The sequence below is a fragment of the Corvus kubaryi genome, unplaced genomic scaffold (genome assembly GCF_017639235.1).
Source record: "Corvus kubaryi isolate FWS band 111438036 unplaced genomic scaffold, C.kubaryi_AGA036_p1.0 36975, whole genome shotgun sequence".
NCBI classification, from domain to species: domain Eukaryota; kingdom Metazoa; phylum Chordata; class Aves; order Passeriformes; family Corvidae; genus Corvus; species Corvus kubaryi.
In genome coordinates, this window is record NW_024580999.1 from 110,174 (window position 1) to 127,870 (window position 17,697).

At 38.5% G+C, this 17,697-nt stretch overlaps 1 protein-coding gene across 4 annotated transcripts; it reads right to left on the reverse strand.

Moving 5' to 3' along the window:
- Window positions 1–4,715: 4,715 nt before the first annotated feature.
- LOC121660861 (synaptonemal complex protein 1-like) lies at window positions 4,716–17,691 on the reverse strand. 4 transcript variants are annotated; one of them, XM_042020422.1, is made up of 15 exons: window positions 17,288–17,691; window positions 15,862–15,965; window positions 15,255–15,372; window positions 14,943–15,013; window positions 14,208–14,289; window positions 13,314–13,376; window positions 12,573–12,635; window positions 11,614–11,730; window positions 10,464–10,574; window positions 9,731–9,823; window positions 8,436–8,510; window positions 8,118–8,177; window positions 5,951–6,097; window positions 5,569–5,655; window positions 4,716–5,484 (listed from the first exon to the last, which is right to left on the reverse strand). In XM_042020422.1, the coding sequence occupies exons 1-15, from the start codon at window positions 17,342–17,344 to the stop codon at window positions 5,341–5,343; spliced, it is 1,392 nt and encodes a 463-aa protein (XP_041876356.1). In that variant the 5' UTR covers window positions 17,345–17,691; the 3' UTR covers window positions 4,716–5,340. The 4 variants fall into 4 exon arrangements, with proteins under 4 accessions (XP_041876356.1, XP_041876357.1, XP_041876359.1 ...); XM_042020423.1 differs by lacking the exon at window positions 11,614–11,730; XM_042020424.1 differs by lacking the exons at window positions 4,716–5,484; window positions 5,569–5,655 and adding an exon at window positions 7,791–7,971 and having other exon boundaries at window positions 5,975–6,097.
- Window positions 17,692–17,697: the final 6 nt, after the last annotated feature.

Sequence of the window (17,697 nt, forward strand, 5' to 3'; positions counted from 1 at the left end):
TAATACTGTATGTTACCGACCAATTTACTGCTTTTGGAATGGCATTTTCTAATCCAAATTTGACTAGTTCCGGGTATCTAGTTAACATCGCATAGCTGCCTGCATCATTTGGGTCCCACAAAGGGTTTACAATAGGAACAACAGGTCCACTGTACCTTGTAAGGCTCCACTAGCAATTTGTCCCTGCACATGTGCTCTGGCTGTCTTTATCACTAACTCTCTTTCTGTTTCTGTTAGCTCTGCCAACATTAAATCAGTATCAGCACAATCTGGGTCTTGATTCTTGACTATTAACTCAAACCTTTTTGTTACTTTGCTAGGGTCTTCTCTAGAATTCCTAACTTCCTCCCACCAGGAGGTCAGGTCACTAGTAGAAAAGGGGACCTTCACCCACACAGCTTCTCCTGTGGGACCCACCACTTGCCTTAACGGGGCAACGAAAGGCAAAGCTTTCTTGGTTTTACTCCTTGTTCGTGTGGCCCCTGGGGTCCCTGAACTTGTCCTCTCACCAGGATCATCCATCTCATCCTCATTACCACTCAGGCTTAACTGAGGGGGAGGAGCAGCTGGTGGGAGTGTACAGCTGGCCTGGGGTAACTTGGCTGTAAGTCTTGGACATCTGTAACACTGTCTTCCTCGTACTTTTCTGCCAACTTCAAACATCTCTGCCCTATACTACACGCTGAACAACATGTCCTTATTTTCCGCCTGTTATCCCTTTCCAAGGATAGGATGAAAGGGTCTCTATCTTTGTGGGGCCAAATTATTGCCACATTCCTTCTGCCACTCAGGTTTATCCTTCAGGGTAAAAAACACATCTGCATATATATCACTTGATCTCATTTTTCTTCCCTTCTTAAAAGCCACATCAACTGTAACAGTGTAATATAATTTAAAGGTCTATTAGGGGACCACTTTTCATCACTTTCCAATTTATACAAAGGCTACCATTGGTTACAGTATTTAATCAGATTACCTTTCTTCAAATTACCCCCTGGGATTCTTCCCAAATCTTTCCAATGTGCCAAAATACATCCTAGTGGACTCCTTTTAATAACATCTTTACTTCCTGTGTTACCCATTCTTAATGCAATCCAAATTTCCACGCTTATCAGTATGTATTAGTACTTCTCCTTTCTTTCTCTTTATTCCCCCTATACTACACTGAACACACACTGGGCATCTCTGAGTCACCTAGCACTAATATTCTCTTTTACAGTACCGACAAGCAGTGGAAACAAAAGGATTACACAGTCACACAATCCACAAGGAATTGGGGTACGATAGGACATAAAATGAGTTTCCTAAAACACACAAGGCAAACAACTACTACCCTTACAACACGAAATATACAAAATAACAAACACCACATATACCACAATTAAACGCAAAATTCCAAGGCCAAGGCCAATACCAAAAGTCATTAGACTTCTTTCAGGGACTCTAACCCCTTGTATCAACTTCAGGAATTTCACCTGTGATACAGCGCCTTGCATGGAATGTCACCCACATCTTATGGGAGTTATTTAACCAAGACCAGAAACAAAATTCAAGAACAATCAACAAATACCTTAAATTTCCTGCAGTGGGTCCTTCTCTACCCCACAGAGAGCTGGTGAAGTACAGAGTCCCTCCGAGAAATTCTCAGGGCGCTCCAAGGGAGGCCCCATCTCCAACGGATCTTGCAGTCAGGCAGAGAGTCCCGTCTTGCCATGGTCGCCAGACTGATGCCCAAAAACTAGGTAAGAAAACAGTGCTCCGTAGTATAAGGCCTACAGAGCAGGTATTTGCTTATTTGATGCTGAGAGTGAGGGGGATAGTTCCACCATAAGCTCACTCGTCCATTCTTCACACAAGTACTAGCTTTTAACACTTTTTAATTTAATGTGCACATTATACTTTCCTAACCTTCTGTATTGGTTTTGCTTGGCCTGGTTTTTGGTAGCAGGGGGGCCACAGAGGTGGCTCCTGTGAGAAGCTCCTGGAAGTTTCCACCATGTCCAGCAGCGCCAATCCCTGATGGCTCTGAAGATGGACATGCTGCTGGCCAGAACTGGGCCAATGAGAGAGGCTGGTAACGCCTCTGTGGTGACATATTTAAGAAGAAAATCAAAACAAAGTCACAAGAGATTTTGGATTCTAGAAGAGGAGGAGGTGAGAACATGTGAGGGAAAACAACACGGTGAGACCAAGGTCAGTGAAGAAGGAGGGGGAGGAGGTGCTCCAGGTGCCAAAGGCGAGGTTCCTCTGCAGGCCGTGGTGAAGACCATGGGGAAGCAGCTGTGCCCCTGCAGCCCATGGGTCCACAGGGGATGCAGAGATCCACCCACAGCCCATGGGAGAGGTGCTCACACTGGGCTGGGTGGGTGCCTGGAGGAGGCTCTGATGCAGTGGAAGACCCGGTGCAGAGAGAGGGCCCTTGATTCCAGGCTGGAGCAGCCTGTCCTTGGAGGGCTGCACCCCGTGGAAAGAGACCCATGGCGCAGCAGTCTTGGGAGGACTGTGTGCCCGTGGGAGGGACTCACACTGCAGTGGGTGTGGTAGGACTGCTGCTCGTGAGAGTGGACCCACGTCGGAGAGGTTCATGGAGAACTGTCTCCCGTGGGAGGGAGCCCACGGTACCACAGGGAAAGGACTCCTCTCCTGGAGCAGTAGAAGAAAATTGCGGTGATGGACTGACCACAAATCCCCATGCCCAGTCTCCCTGCGCTGTCGGTGGGAAGGAGGGAGGGGCTGGGGGGGAAAAGGTGTTTTTAAGAGCGTATTTTATTTCTCATTATCCTCCTCTGATTCTGTTAGCAATAAATTCACTTTGTAACTTTCAAGTTAAGACTGTTTTGCCCTTGAAGTGTTTTCTCCTGGTGCTTATCTCAACTCATGAAGCCTTTGTTCTCTTTTTTTCCGTCTCTCCTCTGCCCAGCTGTGGCAGGGGAGGGTGAGCGAGTGGCTCTTGTGGGTGCCTGGCGTCGGGCCAGTGTCAAATCACGACACTTTCATATTGCAACATATTTTCTAATTACATGATTAAGGAAGCCCAAGTAGCACATGTGCGGTTTCTGCACGAGGTGGTCGTCAGCCTCCTGGTGGTCGCTTTTGAGGAAGGCTCATAGGTGTTCCTGGGGCGTGAACTCTTCACCCCTGTTCCCTGTGCATGCTCTATGATTGTCTGCTCAAATAGCACTCAGTTTTTTGCTGTTAGCTCGTTCTGCTAAATTTGCTGATTTCTAAAAAGTGCTTCATTCCGTACCCTGTTACAAAGTAACTACTTCTTTTTGCATAGCTGCAGCTTTTTATCGTAGCTACAGCTTTTCGCACAGCTCCAGCAGTAGCTCGATGCCTAGGCATCACGTACAGCACTGTTGGCCCCAGTGCTGGGGGATGGGCACTGGGGACTGGTTTGGGCTGGGGGGAGTTAACTTCCTTCCCAGGGGCTTCTCTGGGGCCAGGCTTGGATTTGGGCTGGAAATGGGGGGAAAATTCCAGGAGGCTTTTGTGCCTGTCCAGAGCCAAGGCCTTTCCTGTTCCTTGCCCTGCCTCACTGGTGAGGGGGCTGGGGGAGCACCAGGAAGGGGGAGAGACACAGCTGGGACAGGTGACCCTGACTTCACCCCAGATTCCCAGACCATATGGAGTAAGAATCATTCTGGAAAGAGAGGGGAGAAGGAGGAAGGGGGGGATGCTGAAAGTGGTGGCATTTGTGTCCCCAAGTCACCACTGCCTGGGATGGAGTCCTGCTCACCTGGGGATTGATGAACACCCACCTGCCTGTGGGAAGCAGCAAATGAATTCCTGGCTTTGCTTCCTTGCACCACTTTTCCTTCCCCCATGGACCTGTCTGTGTCTGAGCCCAAGAGTTTGGTCTCTTTCACTCTCTGGATTCTCCCGTGGCCCCATGGGTGCTCCAGCGACAGAACTGGGTCCACAACCAGCGATGGAACTGGACATGAGGGGCAGGTGCCAGAGAAAGAGACACGGGGAGATGGAGCTGTGCGCTGTTGCCATGGCAACAAGTACGGGGACCCTCAGTCCATTGATAGGCACAGAAACAGGCAGACATGATTTTATACCCTTCCCAGCTGTTTGCATTTCCTGCAAGCTTTTGAGAGTGTTGCTGGCAATATTTTTGTAATTTTTCAGGTGATTTACACAGCACCTCACAGGACACACTCATGGTATGAGGAGAATTATGTGATACACCATGGATTCATGTCCCTGAAAATACCAAGGTTCTAATTGATTATTTACTGTTTGAATCTAGCTGTGGGCAGTACAGACTTCAAATTTTAATTTCAAGTGTGCATGGGGAAAGCACAGTATATTCTTCTTTGCACAATATTTGTTAGTTACATACAATAACAAATCTTATTAACATCACTGTTCAACAGCCCAGCATAAAGAACCCAAACCACTGGCCTATCCCTAAGACTACACAAAAAGAATGCAACACGTATGTTTTGCTTCCCACTTCAGATGAATCTGGGATTTTGATTTTTCATTGTATTTTAAGATGTACTTGTAGTTTTCTTGTTATCTCTAGACTCTGAAGTAGGGTTTGTCATTGTGGTGAAACTAAGACTAACCAAGGATTAATACAGAAATAGATGTTCTAATCTATCCTTACACTTCTGTGGCAGAAGATGGTGGTCCTTAGGAAGGCTGACTGGTGATTTCTGTCTGTGTTCAAATATTTAAAGCAACAACATTTAGTCCCACACTTTATATTTCAGATAAACAATTTAATGACATCTTAACACTGTTTTCACAATCTTACAACATGCATATTTTACTCCTTATGAAGCTGAAATCTTTTTGAATACAAGTAAATCTATTGAAACTTCAATTTTAGAAGTTTCAAAACTGTTTTAACATACTGAGAACAAAACAGTCTAAAAAGAAAGGTCTAACAGCAGTTAAAATGCAGGAAAAAGGCAAGAGGACTTCAGGTAAAACTGCATACAGTTAACAGCGATATTTCTTTCACTAAGTATTATGTATTAAGAAAAACAGAGTAAATTTAAAGAACAGAAGTTCTTTAAAACCAGAATTTCTAATGCCAGAAACAGCTTTGAAACAAGTTTCTATGTAGTTATATTTATTTTAAGATTTAAAATTGACTAATTTGTGTCCCAACATTTTGCAGCACAAGGGAGGAAAGGTGGGAAATGCTCTGCAAGGGGATGTAGTTACAGATCTATAAAGTTTATGTGTGTAAAGGAAATGAACATAGTATTACACACACTGAGTATGACAGAAAAATGCAACAAAGTACTAACTCAGAGAGAATAACAACCCCGTGGTGGCACTAGGAAGTAATGCCAGGGCACTGGGTACTTCTGCATTTTAAGCAAAGAACTTTACAACTTCTTTAATTTTTCTTTTCCTGTCCATTTTGGACATGGCAGTCCATCCTGCCTCGCGCGCTCTCCTCATGGTTTTGAGTTTCAGTGCAGAGCCTGGAGATTTCACATTGGATGGAGTTGGTGCCTAGAAGGAAAATAAAGCCACCCATTAGTTTCTGTAAACAATCTGGTTAACTGTTTGGTTTAATCTTATAAAAGGCTAACATACCTTTTTTGGTGCTGTGGAATGTAATTGCGAAGCCTGAGGATAATCTTTGTACAGTTTTTTAAACATTTCTTCTTCCGAGACTATGCTCTAATAAATTAAAAAGTTACTTAGTCACACTATATTAAAAAGTACTTTTTATTTCCCCCTAGGGATACTAAACTATGAAAAAAAAAAGTTAAGATGTCATTATGAGGCATAACAGTTCAATAAAAAGAATGTAAATTATGTACATACAACTACAATTCCAGAAAGAACCAATTAAGTAAAAATATACACATAAATATTGCTTGACTGTGGAAGCCCAAACTCTTTATCTCCATTCTTAGACACAGCAGTGAGCACAAAGAACTGTTCAGTACACGATTTGTTCTCTGACTCTTACCAGGAAGTCGCTGTGCTCAGAGCTCTCGGACTCACTATCCAGTCGGATAAGCACTTTTTGCTTTTTCCTCATGCTCTGCTCTGAAGGCAGGTTTGTGCTTCTTCCACTTTGCAGTTTATCTGTTGGAGGAGTCTTCATAATATATGTCTGGGAAAGAAAATTTTAAAATTATTAAATGCTATTTTATGGGGTGTTGGAGAAGATGAAAGTTTGTGATGTGAAGAAGATGAAAGATCTGTGAAGAAAGTTTCACAGATATGTAGGCTTGGCAGAAAGATCTCTGAAAGTAGAAACTGGGGATGAGATAGAAATGAAAGCAAGTTTTGATATAGAGTAAAAGATGTTTTGCTGAAACAGTGATTGATGAGTAACTGAGAAGGCAAAGGTTGGAGATGAGTTGGAAGGAGATTTTTAGGAGTAGGACAAAGGGATGTGACTACAAGCAAGAACATGTTTTTCACCAAGTAAATAAGTCTCAAGAAGAGCATAAGTAAATAGAAAACATGTCTTTACCAAAAAGAGAGATATGGCAGGCAAACAAGAAATGTCGATGCAGGAAGAAAAAGAGAGGTCTGAGAATTTTCCACTGTAAGCTTAAATTGTAACTTCCTTACTCATGTGATTGGATAATAACGACTATAAAATGGTGATGGCAGTAGTGATGATAGTCTATAGGCAAATGTAAAGGTACTGTGTATGGTGCTGATTGGTTGTTATGTATTAAGATACTCTGCAAAGAAAAGCATATAATGCTTTGTAACTTGAACAGAAAGCGGCTTCAGGTATGCCTACAGCTGGAGCTGGCAGCTGTAGGGCTGGCTCTGGATACCCACTCCCTGAAATGCTGTAACTTCGCCTATGCAATAAACAGCTTTCAAGAGAGCCGCCTGAAGTCCAGACGTCCTTCGTGAACCCTTCTCCTATAATGGGTTAAGTATAGAATCTAAACCCAAACTCATGACCCAGTTTACGGTCTGAGTGTCCACGAAGACACCTGAGAGATGCAGTGGAACTATTATCTTTCCATCCAAACGTGAAGCAAAGACCCAAACAAAGTGGGATGGGGTGGAAATATCCTTTTTCGGTGCCAAACAAGGCGAATGAACAGGAAGCTGTGGAAGAACTGAATTTCATGGCACATTGTATCTAAGTTTTTTATGCTTATCTGCAGAAACTCAGGTTATTCTGAACTTTAGCCACTACATGTGGACTGTAACAAACATCTAAGAAAATGGAAACAAACAAAATTGCAGGAAAATGCTTTCAGAGAAAGATTGATAGCAACATCAAGATTGGTTTTACTTAAATAGTCTTTTCACCAGAAGTTAAACTTCTGAGAAACATTGCAATGGTCCTGTGCAGTCCTTTTTCAGAAAGATAACATCAAAATGGTAGTGGATTCTATTGTTCAAAAATGAAAACCACAAGAGAACTCCTGACAGGGAAGAGGGGTAAGTTCTGCAGTCAGGAATACTTTGATACTTTGACAATTTTTACAGCTATATAAGCTTTTTTCTCTTCCGTAGAGAAAAAAGTGCCTTTACAAATGGACACTTTTAAGACTAAGTAAAACAATTCTAGAGACATTATTAAATTCACAATCCTTCTGGGACAGGAATTGCTACTGATCCATAATAATGGAGAAATTTAGTAACTGAGCAAGAAAAATGACACACTGGGAGCCCTTCCACAAACTGCTCTCTAATATCGCCATGGAATGGTCTCACCCTTTAAGATCCCTTCTTATCCCAGGGAAAAAAATAAGTAAGCATCTACAGAGAAGTAAGAAATGCAGTCAGAAAAATGCGACAAGAAAAATTCACTGTTAGGAGCTACAAACCTCCAATGTTGGACAGCCCAAAGGGCTTTCTGCAGGTACCAAAGGAGGCATTTTTTTTCTTTTTCACTGTGTTGACTTCCATAGGAATATAATTTGGAGACTTTTTATTTTTTACATTAATAGATTCACCATCTAGATCTAAACAAGGTTTAGGAGTCTCAGGAACATAAGTTTGTATTTTCTAAAATTAAAAAAGGTTTAAGTTAAAAGCATTCCAATGTCCCAATGTCTTTTGTTGAATGCAAATAAATTATCATGGCGCTTCAATTAGATTCTACACATATAAATACGACTGAATTCTAAAACGAATTAAAAAGTTAAAGTTACCTTGTGTTTCTTTTCACTTTCAGGATTCATATTTCGAGAGTGCTCTTTTACAAGATTCTCCTATAAAAGAGTTATGTGATAGGAAGTAAGCATTTTATTTCCATTCAGTTGTTAAAAATCTTCTTGGTGTAACTACAGAACACAGTCTACAATCATACTGTTACAAAGTTTACACAAATATATGACAGGTTTAGTACCACTGCAGCATTCAAAAGTCATTATTTTTCTATTCAATTTCATTTCTTATACAATTTCTCCCAGAGCACAAGCCCAGACCACACCTCTCACCCACACCACTCAGTTAGTAAAAAACTCCACCTTTTCTTCAATTTCTGCTTTCAGTTGTTCCTTAAGGGATGACAGTTCACTTTTCAAACATGACAGTTCATTTTCCTAAAAACAATTAAATAAAGGATAGGGTTAACTATGCACAACCCAGAAAAAAGAAAACAGTCCGAAGTGAGACAGTAATTAACAGGTTGTCTTGGGGTGACTTCATGATGTGTATCCCATATCACTGCCCCATGCCCAGAAATTAATTTTGTGCCTTTCTATGCCTTTAAACTGAGCCTGAGAGGGGAGAGAGAAAAGTATACTTTTTCAAAGCAGTTTGCAGTTTGTTTTCATGTTCCAAGGACACAGAGGCAAAACCTGTCTGCTTCTGCAGCGGCGGGAGCGGGAGGAAGCAGCTTGCTTTCCAGCCAGCTTTCGGCTTTCTTTTTCTCCGGAGAGAGACAGACAGTTGAACTTTTGTTCTCCTGGGACTTCATTTTTTCCCCTTTTCTCTGCTGGACTGTTTCAACATCAGAATACATCGGGAGGACCTTCCACTGAGGCCTTGGCCCTGGAGGTGGGCCCACCACCTCATCCCAGCTCCAAGGAGGGGGAGAGAGATCTACGGAAGGACTCTGAAACTTTCCCAGGTTTTCTCTCTACAGTGAGAGGTTTTATTATTTAGCATTAGTATCCTTTTCCTGTGTATTTCTTAAATAAATAGTTTTATCTCTTTCACTTTCCTTCGAGGAAAATTGATTTTTTCCCGAACCTGGTGGGAGGAGGGGTGGTTGTGCCTTCTCTCAAAGGATATATTTCCAAATTTGCCCAAACTGGCACACAGGTATACTCATTAGAAACAAAACATAATTCTATTTGTTTTTCAACCCTATACCTGAAGCTTTGTTTTAGCTTGTTTAAAAAAGACTGAAGTACTATCAGAAACAGGTACTTGACCAGAAGTGTTCAAGGTAAGACCTTAAAACACTTGGGAGAACAGGGGTGAGAGGGCAGAATCAAACTATTTAAAACAAAAGTTTCCTATTCAAACTGTGAAGTCAGAACATGACACACTATCTGGAAGAGTAGACACAAACACACTGCTACTCCAATTTATTTTTAGAAACATTTTGGAGTTTTTAGTGCCCAGAATAACATCTGTAAGAAAATAAAAGCAAACAGTGGGCTGATTTTTACTGTTCAGTCCCACTAAAGCAGACAGTTAACCCATCCCCAAGTATCAAATAGGAAGAAGTAAAATATGGCATTTATAATTACATTACACTTCAAGGACATCAGCCCCTCCATTGAATCATTTAATATTGGAAAGTACTCCTTACCAGTGCTCTTTCTGATGATAACTGCTTTTGCTGTTTAATTTTATATATTTTTAACTCTGCATCTCTTTCTTCAACCATTTTATCGTATTCAAGCTGTGTTAAAAAAACCAAACCAACAACAAACTCAAAACATGTGACTAAATGTTACAATTATAGATCTACCCCTTAAAACATCAGTCATTTTTTCAAACAGGCTCTTGAGGAGATTCAGAAGGCACCACGGACAAACACTGATGCTTCTGCAGAAAGTGTAAAACAGAAAATGCTCGATGCAGTGTTATTTTGTGGACTGCTTTATCTCCATGCAGCAATACGTGTTCAGCACATGAGAGCCAGCCGTGCTATTGTTATTAATGGTATCTGCTAAAGATACTGCAAAAGAGAGTAACAGAAATGTAAACTAAAATGTGTCAAGCTAAACTGCTGACAGTCACTAAGTAATCTCCTCAGAGAAAGAGGCCAAAAACTGACACTGAAAAACACTGCATTCAGATGGTAACAAAGGAAGTCTGAATTAAAAAAAAAAAAATTTCATCCTATAAATTTAGATAAATGGAATTTTTCTGCCCATATGCATGTTTTCAAAATCTGAAAATGAATTTGATTTTAGATGATGAAAAGTCAAGCATGCGTTCAGCTTCCTTTTCCCAGATTCAGGCCTTTTTCCATTTTTGAAAGATTCTTAACATGGTATCACACATTACAAATCACAGCAATCAGTAAAATCTCCTACCTTGTGTTTTTCCATAAGTGCCACCATTTCAGTTATCTTATGCTGACATCGGATATCAGTTTCTCTCTGTATCATTGTTGCTTCATCATAAAGCAACCGCATCTTTTCTACCTGTTAGTAATAAATTTCATTTCATTCAAAAACATAACAATATATTTTTTTTAAATCTTGATGCCTTAAGAGGCCTCCTAGAAACAGAGACTAGACAGGAGTAGGGGAATAAAGGTAGGTATTTATTTGAAAGGCCTTCAAAGGTACCCCCTGGGGCCCAGAGGCCACTGCCAAGATGGACCCAAGATGGACGACAGGTCACGAGTTCTGCACACTTTTATAGGTTTGGTTCATTTGTGTAGCAGGGTTAATTCTCCAATTAAAGCTTCAGTTTTCCCCTCAGCTTATCCCCCTCCCCCCCCCTTAGCAGCTCTTTGGTTTATACTTTTGGGCCTAGGACACCCTAAGTGTCCTTGGAGAGCAGGCCCGGAGAGGCTTTGTTATGTCCACCTAGTACAAGAGCAGAAATTAACAGGCTACCAGGAACTTTCAGAGTGACACACTAAGCAGTACAGAATTTGAAAAATATAAAAGTTAAAACCTAAGGCATCATAGTTTCATTTCTTCTTCCCCCTACGGGTGCAAAGTATGTAGTCTCACTTAGTCTTCACTTGCTTTTAAGATCCTTTTCAAATCCGACATCTTTCATGCAGATAATTAAAATGGGCAAATAAACAGAGAGTAAAGGTACATCCATAGCAGACAAGTGCACTTTGAGCCAAAAGGCCATTTCAAGCACTCTGTCCTAACATTTCTTAGCATTACCATCAAAAAACGTATGGGCAAAAAAATACTAATACGGGAGAAGTTATAATCTAATTTAGCTATGCTGACTTTATACCAAGAGTAGAATTTTCTTTGAATGATATCTCAAAAAAAAAAATTTAACTGGGTTCTTATTTTCAAAGACATATTCAAATACTTCAGCTTATGTACCTAATGTACTAAAGCTTTGCTCACAGGCATACACAAGAAGTTCCATTTCTGTTGATAAGATTGAAATGTTTGAAGATTGAAAGGACTCTGGCCAATAAAGCTCCATAAAAACATTTTAAATATTAAAAAATTTAAAATTGCAGTAAAAATTAACACCTCTCACCTCTTCATGAAGTTTATTTTCATTCACTTTTTTTGTTTCTATTTCTTTTTGATAGATGTCAACTGCTTCCTTATGTTGCTTGTTCATATTTTCCATCTCTAACTGCAATTTATTCACCTTTTGAGAATGTAGAATTGCTGCTGTTATTTGTTTAGGAATTAATACGCTAATGATTTTTTTACCTCTTATTTTTGAGTGGAAACACCCGGTTACTTTTCAGGTATATTATATTAAAGTGTTTCCTATTTAGAGTTCAGCTTTTTTGAATAAAGATTTGAACTTTGGCCTGAAGTGAGTTAGAAAATACTCAAAGAAACAATGGCAACAGGGCAATGTGGAAGACAGCCCCAAGTAGCCACCCTAAATGCTGTGAATTCCTCGGAAAACACAAATACAGATGTAGATTTTATTCCCTCTCTTGTAAATCTATGTAAGATTTTCACAGGTTTTATGGTACATTTTCCTCTCAGCTGTGCATTTTGATTACAGTTTTTCCTTTTAAGTTTCTCACATGAATATCCTCAAAACAGTCCACTTCTTTCTCCAAGTACAGTACCCAAAGCTGGACACAATATTCCCATCAGAGGGATTACCACTGCAAAACACATTTAAAGAACAGCCTAAAGTGAATAATATATGTATGTCTTTTAAATACTTTTCTGTTACAATGGGGTTACTGAACCCTGTTCAGTCCACAATCAACGAAAGAAAAGAAAGAAAGGAACTGATTAGAAACATAATTCCTTGGGATGTGAAGTCCATCTCTTTTAAATATCCAATAGTCAGTGCCCAATGATTAAAAATGGAAGCATCTTCTAAAAATTATGGGCTCATTCCTGCAAACCCTGTATCCCAGATCCATAAACATGTTCAGAACGTATTTAACAAGTATTATCATTAGTTACACTGGGACTTAAAAACACTCACCTCATCTTCTACGTGGTGTTATTTAAACCTACCTTCCCTTCATAAATACTGTTTTTCTTGCTTTCTACAGTAATTTTCTTTTTCAGCACCTTATTCTGTTGAAATAAAACAAAACAAACACTGTACTTTAATAAGTTAATAGAATTATGTACAGGTTTAACTGCATCAAGAATGTCAGAATCTTCAAAATTTCAGCTTTCATCAAGCAAATAACTGTTTTGCAGTTCAGGTTCCAGAACAATTTTCCAAACAAAAGAATGCTCAACTAATTACTGTGATAGTACTGTTCCTTCATGAGCTTATGAAAGGCTCCTCCTGGGCATCAACAGAGAATAACAAATGAGGTGCAGAATGGGAATTAAAACTAAAGTGCTGCTGACAGAAGGTGTGAAGATGTCATGACAAAAAATACAAGTTACATATTTTTACAGTGAAGTTACTACAATTTGTGCTACTGCAGAATTCTTTTCTACTAGAGGTAATTGAGACAGGTCCTTATTACAAGTACATAAATAATACTACGTACTAAATGAAAAAAGTAGAAGTTTATTAAAGCTATTGTTTTTGTAATTGCTTTTCTCAAATTAGGGATAATTTAACAAATCAAGTCATTCCAAAGATGACTTCTTAATTTATTCAGAGTTAGGATAAGAAAGGAAACTTTTAAAATTACAAAGGTGTGTCTAAAGATACCACAGCAGACAAAAAATGTTGAAAAGTAAACCCCAAAATACCATGTGTTTACGTGTTTGTGACTTAAAATCTCTACACACCTCCTGCTGCAACTCTTCAATGCATTTGGTTTTATTTTCCACCTGTTTCTTTAAATTATTCATCTGAAAGAGATATTTCGAACATTAATTAGTAAGTCCTAAAAATTACTCCCTGTGTTAGCAATTCCTGTCAACATTCTCAAACATGCATTTGCACCAGTCTGTTTTATTCCAGTGGGACTAAACACAAGCTGACATGTTACAATGACTGGAGTTTTAGCCATAAAGTACTACAAGACGTTAATTAATAGCAGTGGTTGTGGAGTTAAGAAAGAAGAAGAAAAAAACCCCAGTATCTTCACAATTAAAAATTAACTTGTATGAAGTTCCCTACAATCCATGAAAAAACGAGTTTTCCCAATTATTTTCTAGAATCTTCAGCTACTTTTCCTTTCTTGAAATTTTGTTTTCAGTACTTTTAAACTGGAATGACAATTGTAAATCTTTGACCTTTACAATGAAATTTTGAAATCCATTCTAGTGCTAAAAAATCCAGGTTGCTTTGAAACTACAGAAAGAAAGTAAAAATATTTGAATCTATTTAAGCTAAAACTCACATTACATATAAAAAGCTAATCCAGAGCCCATCCATCAGTCAGTGGGTGTATGAAAGAAAAGCATGTTCTCTGCCTGAAATCTAACAAATCTTTAATATTAGACTTCCAAGCAAAGACTAAACATCCCAGTGATTGTCCTTGTCTTTTAAAATAATAGGGCTCACCATGTGGGCACACAATGACACAACTGGCAGCAGCTGTGAAAGAAGAAAGCCTCTGGCAGAAATCACATCCCCCAGGCAGAGCTTTGCAGAAAAAATCCCAACAAACATTTTACGTTTAGATTCTGTCCTACAGGTTATGGTTATATATGTTCATGACAAATGACGTGACGTACATTTTCTTCTCTTTCATCCAGTTTACTTTTAATCTCTTCACCTGTCTTTGCCATTTTCTCCTTCAAAGACTCCAGTTCATTTCTAAGGGGCAAATTAACAAGCATTAATAAATATTTACTTATTACCTTTAACTTCTTTTCAGTACTGCTAATAAACCCGTATTTTATTTTCTAAAAAGAGCTGCTAATGTTGATAGGAACTTCATGAGCTACTCAATGAAAATGTTCTTAAAATGAAGCAGCGTGCATACTAAGTCAATATGTGAACTGTCTATACTTTTAAGTAGGAAAAGGTGTTCCACCTAACCTAAGGAAAATACATCCTAACCTGGAATATCATAATGCAGCTATGAAACATGGGAGGCTGCCTGTCTATTGAACTGATGGTACAGAGACTTCTGCAGAGAGTAACACTTGCCAGTTTTGCCTTTTCACATTTAATCCATAATCTTGAATTGCTAGTTTCATTTCCTTCACACCTAAGATGTCTAATGCAAAACAGGACAGCTCTTTCTATGTAATATAAAATGATGGCAAAAATTGTTCCTGTAGCAATAGGTATTTCTAATCTGAGAAAATTTCTACTTGGCCAACAGCAATACTGAGTAGTTTCTGTTTAGCTATATAATCTAGAAAAACATTTATCAAAAAAATCACATGAAGCAGCATATGAACACAACTATGTGAGTCTACTTCCTTTAACAACATCGGATATTAATATTTGTTTTTACTTGCCTTAGCTGGCCATTTGCCTCTTCTAGGTGTTCAACTAACTGCTTTGTATTTTCTTCTTTTTTCTTACTATCCTAAATAAAGATCCATGTCAGCAAAGAAATAATATTAAAAGTGACTTCTTAAAAAAATTCAAAGCCATTCAAAGCACACTGGTCTGCCTTATTCACAAGTGTAAATACACTTCCTTTCCAAATCAAACACAAAACATAGTTCAAATACTCTACAGAACCATGTCATGTTGCAGTTTACCATCTGATTTGTAGTTCAAATTGAGTATTGTCCTTTAAAAAAAGCTGGAAGTTTACAACTTGCCTCTTGTCTTTCTTGCAGTTTCTTGAGTTCTGCAGCCACACCATTCTTCTCTTGTGTTATTTGTTCTTTCTCTAGTGAGAGCTTATTGAGATACACTGTTAGTTGTTCATTCTTTAACCTAATTTAAAATAAATGGCCAAAAGGAATAAGAACATGCATTTTGAAATCTCCTTCTAAGTTAAATCTACATATTATCAAGCGTTACTCCATGCTGAAAGAAGTCCAGGCCTTTATCTACAAATATAAGCTTTGCAACAAAATCACAGTCATACAAAAAGGTGACAGAAGAAGGAAAGATAACCAGAGTCAACTTTTATATAAATATAATGGTTACTGAAGATTATGGAGTTCAAAGCAGGATTAACAATGAATTCAGAAACTTTCTCTTCTTGTTAAGTAGGTCACAGAGATATGGAACAACTGCATGTTCCATAGAATACATACAAATAGAGAAAGTGCAATTACAAATGTAAATATATAATTAATGTCATACTATGCAGTTCAAAATTTTCATTAGAAAACAATCGTAGTTCATTTCACTGTGTATTAAAGTAACTTCTATATAGCACCAAAAATATTAAATACTATATTTTCAAAATGGTCATACGCCTCTTGTTCAAGATCTGTTTTCAGAGTCAAAAGCTGCTTTAAATAATCTTGTTCCTTTTCAGCTGTACTAGTCAGTTGTACTTTCAAATCATGGATTTCTTTCTGCAAAAGGAAAAGGAAGAGTTTTGAGTATATGTGTGTAAACTACAACTCCTGAAAGTTATCAGACATTAACTGACAGCACAAGGCTTTCAGAAGAACCAAACACTAAACATCCATGTCATGGATTATCCAGACTGTATCTTTACAGATCTCTGGTGGGATATGGAAGTGGTGTGGGAGACAGTGAACTCTGGTACCAGTGCTGTACATGTCCCCTGTTGTGAGTCTAATTAACTTATCTGCAAAATTACTAAATTAGATTCCTTGGACATAATTTTAAATAAAGACATTTGCTTCAGACTTCATACACTTTTGCATTCATCTAAATTAAAAAGATTAAATAAACATCCAGTACTGTATGTCAGAATAGAAAGGCAATCAATCAACAGGGCTGTGTCCTCATCCTTAGTACAGCTACTGTAGGAATGCAAGGGGCAGCAGTTAGGCTCCTCTGTACAGGAGGATAGAGGATCTGCTGTCACTGTTACGAGCAGAGCAGTTCAGGTGAGACACTGCTCTGTGCTATTGCTTATGTACTTGTATACAAGTTATGATGTGTAACTTCACTATTTATAAAAACATGTTACTATTGCCCTTTTTCAGACCTCTCTGATTTGGAGTGCATTTTCATTTCTCTCTCCAAATTTTTCTGTCTACAAATTTTCTACAGTAGCCTCAAGATCCTTCTTCAGTAGAAGCCCAAATTTTCCCATTTTAGGAAATTAGTGAAACTCAGTTGCACACTCAATGCACAGATTATAATGAACAAGCAGACATGGAAAAATGCACACCTGGTTTCACACTATCTTAACTTTAGTTGATACAGTTTCTTGTTAGACTTGTAAATATAAAATCATAATGAAAATAAACATCTATTAAGAGTGTACTTCATACAGCTTAGACTTCTATGACAGAAAATGGACCTGTGTCACAGTACAGTAGGGTTCACAGAGGCCAGAGCTAATTACCTTCCTATAAGTAAGAAAAAAATGGGAAAACTTTATATCCAGAGGGAGTGGCACTTGAATATGCATGAATGAAGAAGGAAATAACTAAAAATCTTGACAAGGAAAACCAAAACACAGGAGACAAGAAAAACCAAAAACATAGGAGACAAGAAAGACCAAAACACATCAGACAAGAAAAACAGTGGCAATAAACAAGTTCTTCAAAGAAAACACTGAAATTGTGTGTGAGGAAGTTTAGCAGAAATGTTAAGGTAGACTAGACTGTGTTTATTTATGGCATTTAAGATACTTACAAAGCAAGAGGAATTTCATACGAAGAGCAAATGCTATAAGACTAATAAAATGAACATTTACCAGAGTTTCTGACAGCTCTTCAAGTTGCACTTCTTTGTCACATTTTAGTTTAGTCATCTCTTCTACAGCACATGTAATGTAAAATTAATGGAACGGAAATAATTTTTCATATTTAGCAGGCAGTATAAAATATTTATCCTTTTGTAATACCCAGTTCTCAAAATTTCTTGGATCAAGTTCAGAAACTGTGAAGCTAATTTATGACTTAATTTAAATGTAGACTTGAAATAGGATTAAGAAAGACATTAGCAAATCTATATCTGAAGAGAAACTTATCTGAAATTTATCTTAAATAAAATTCAGAGCCTATTATATGCTCCACAATTACAGCTTCAAATAAACCATGGACTGTAAGACCAGAGTATTCTCCAAGTATTGATGCATCTGCATTGCTCCAGAAAAAAAAAAAA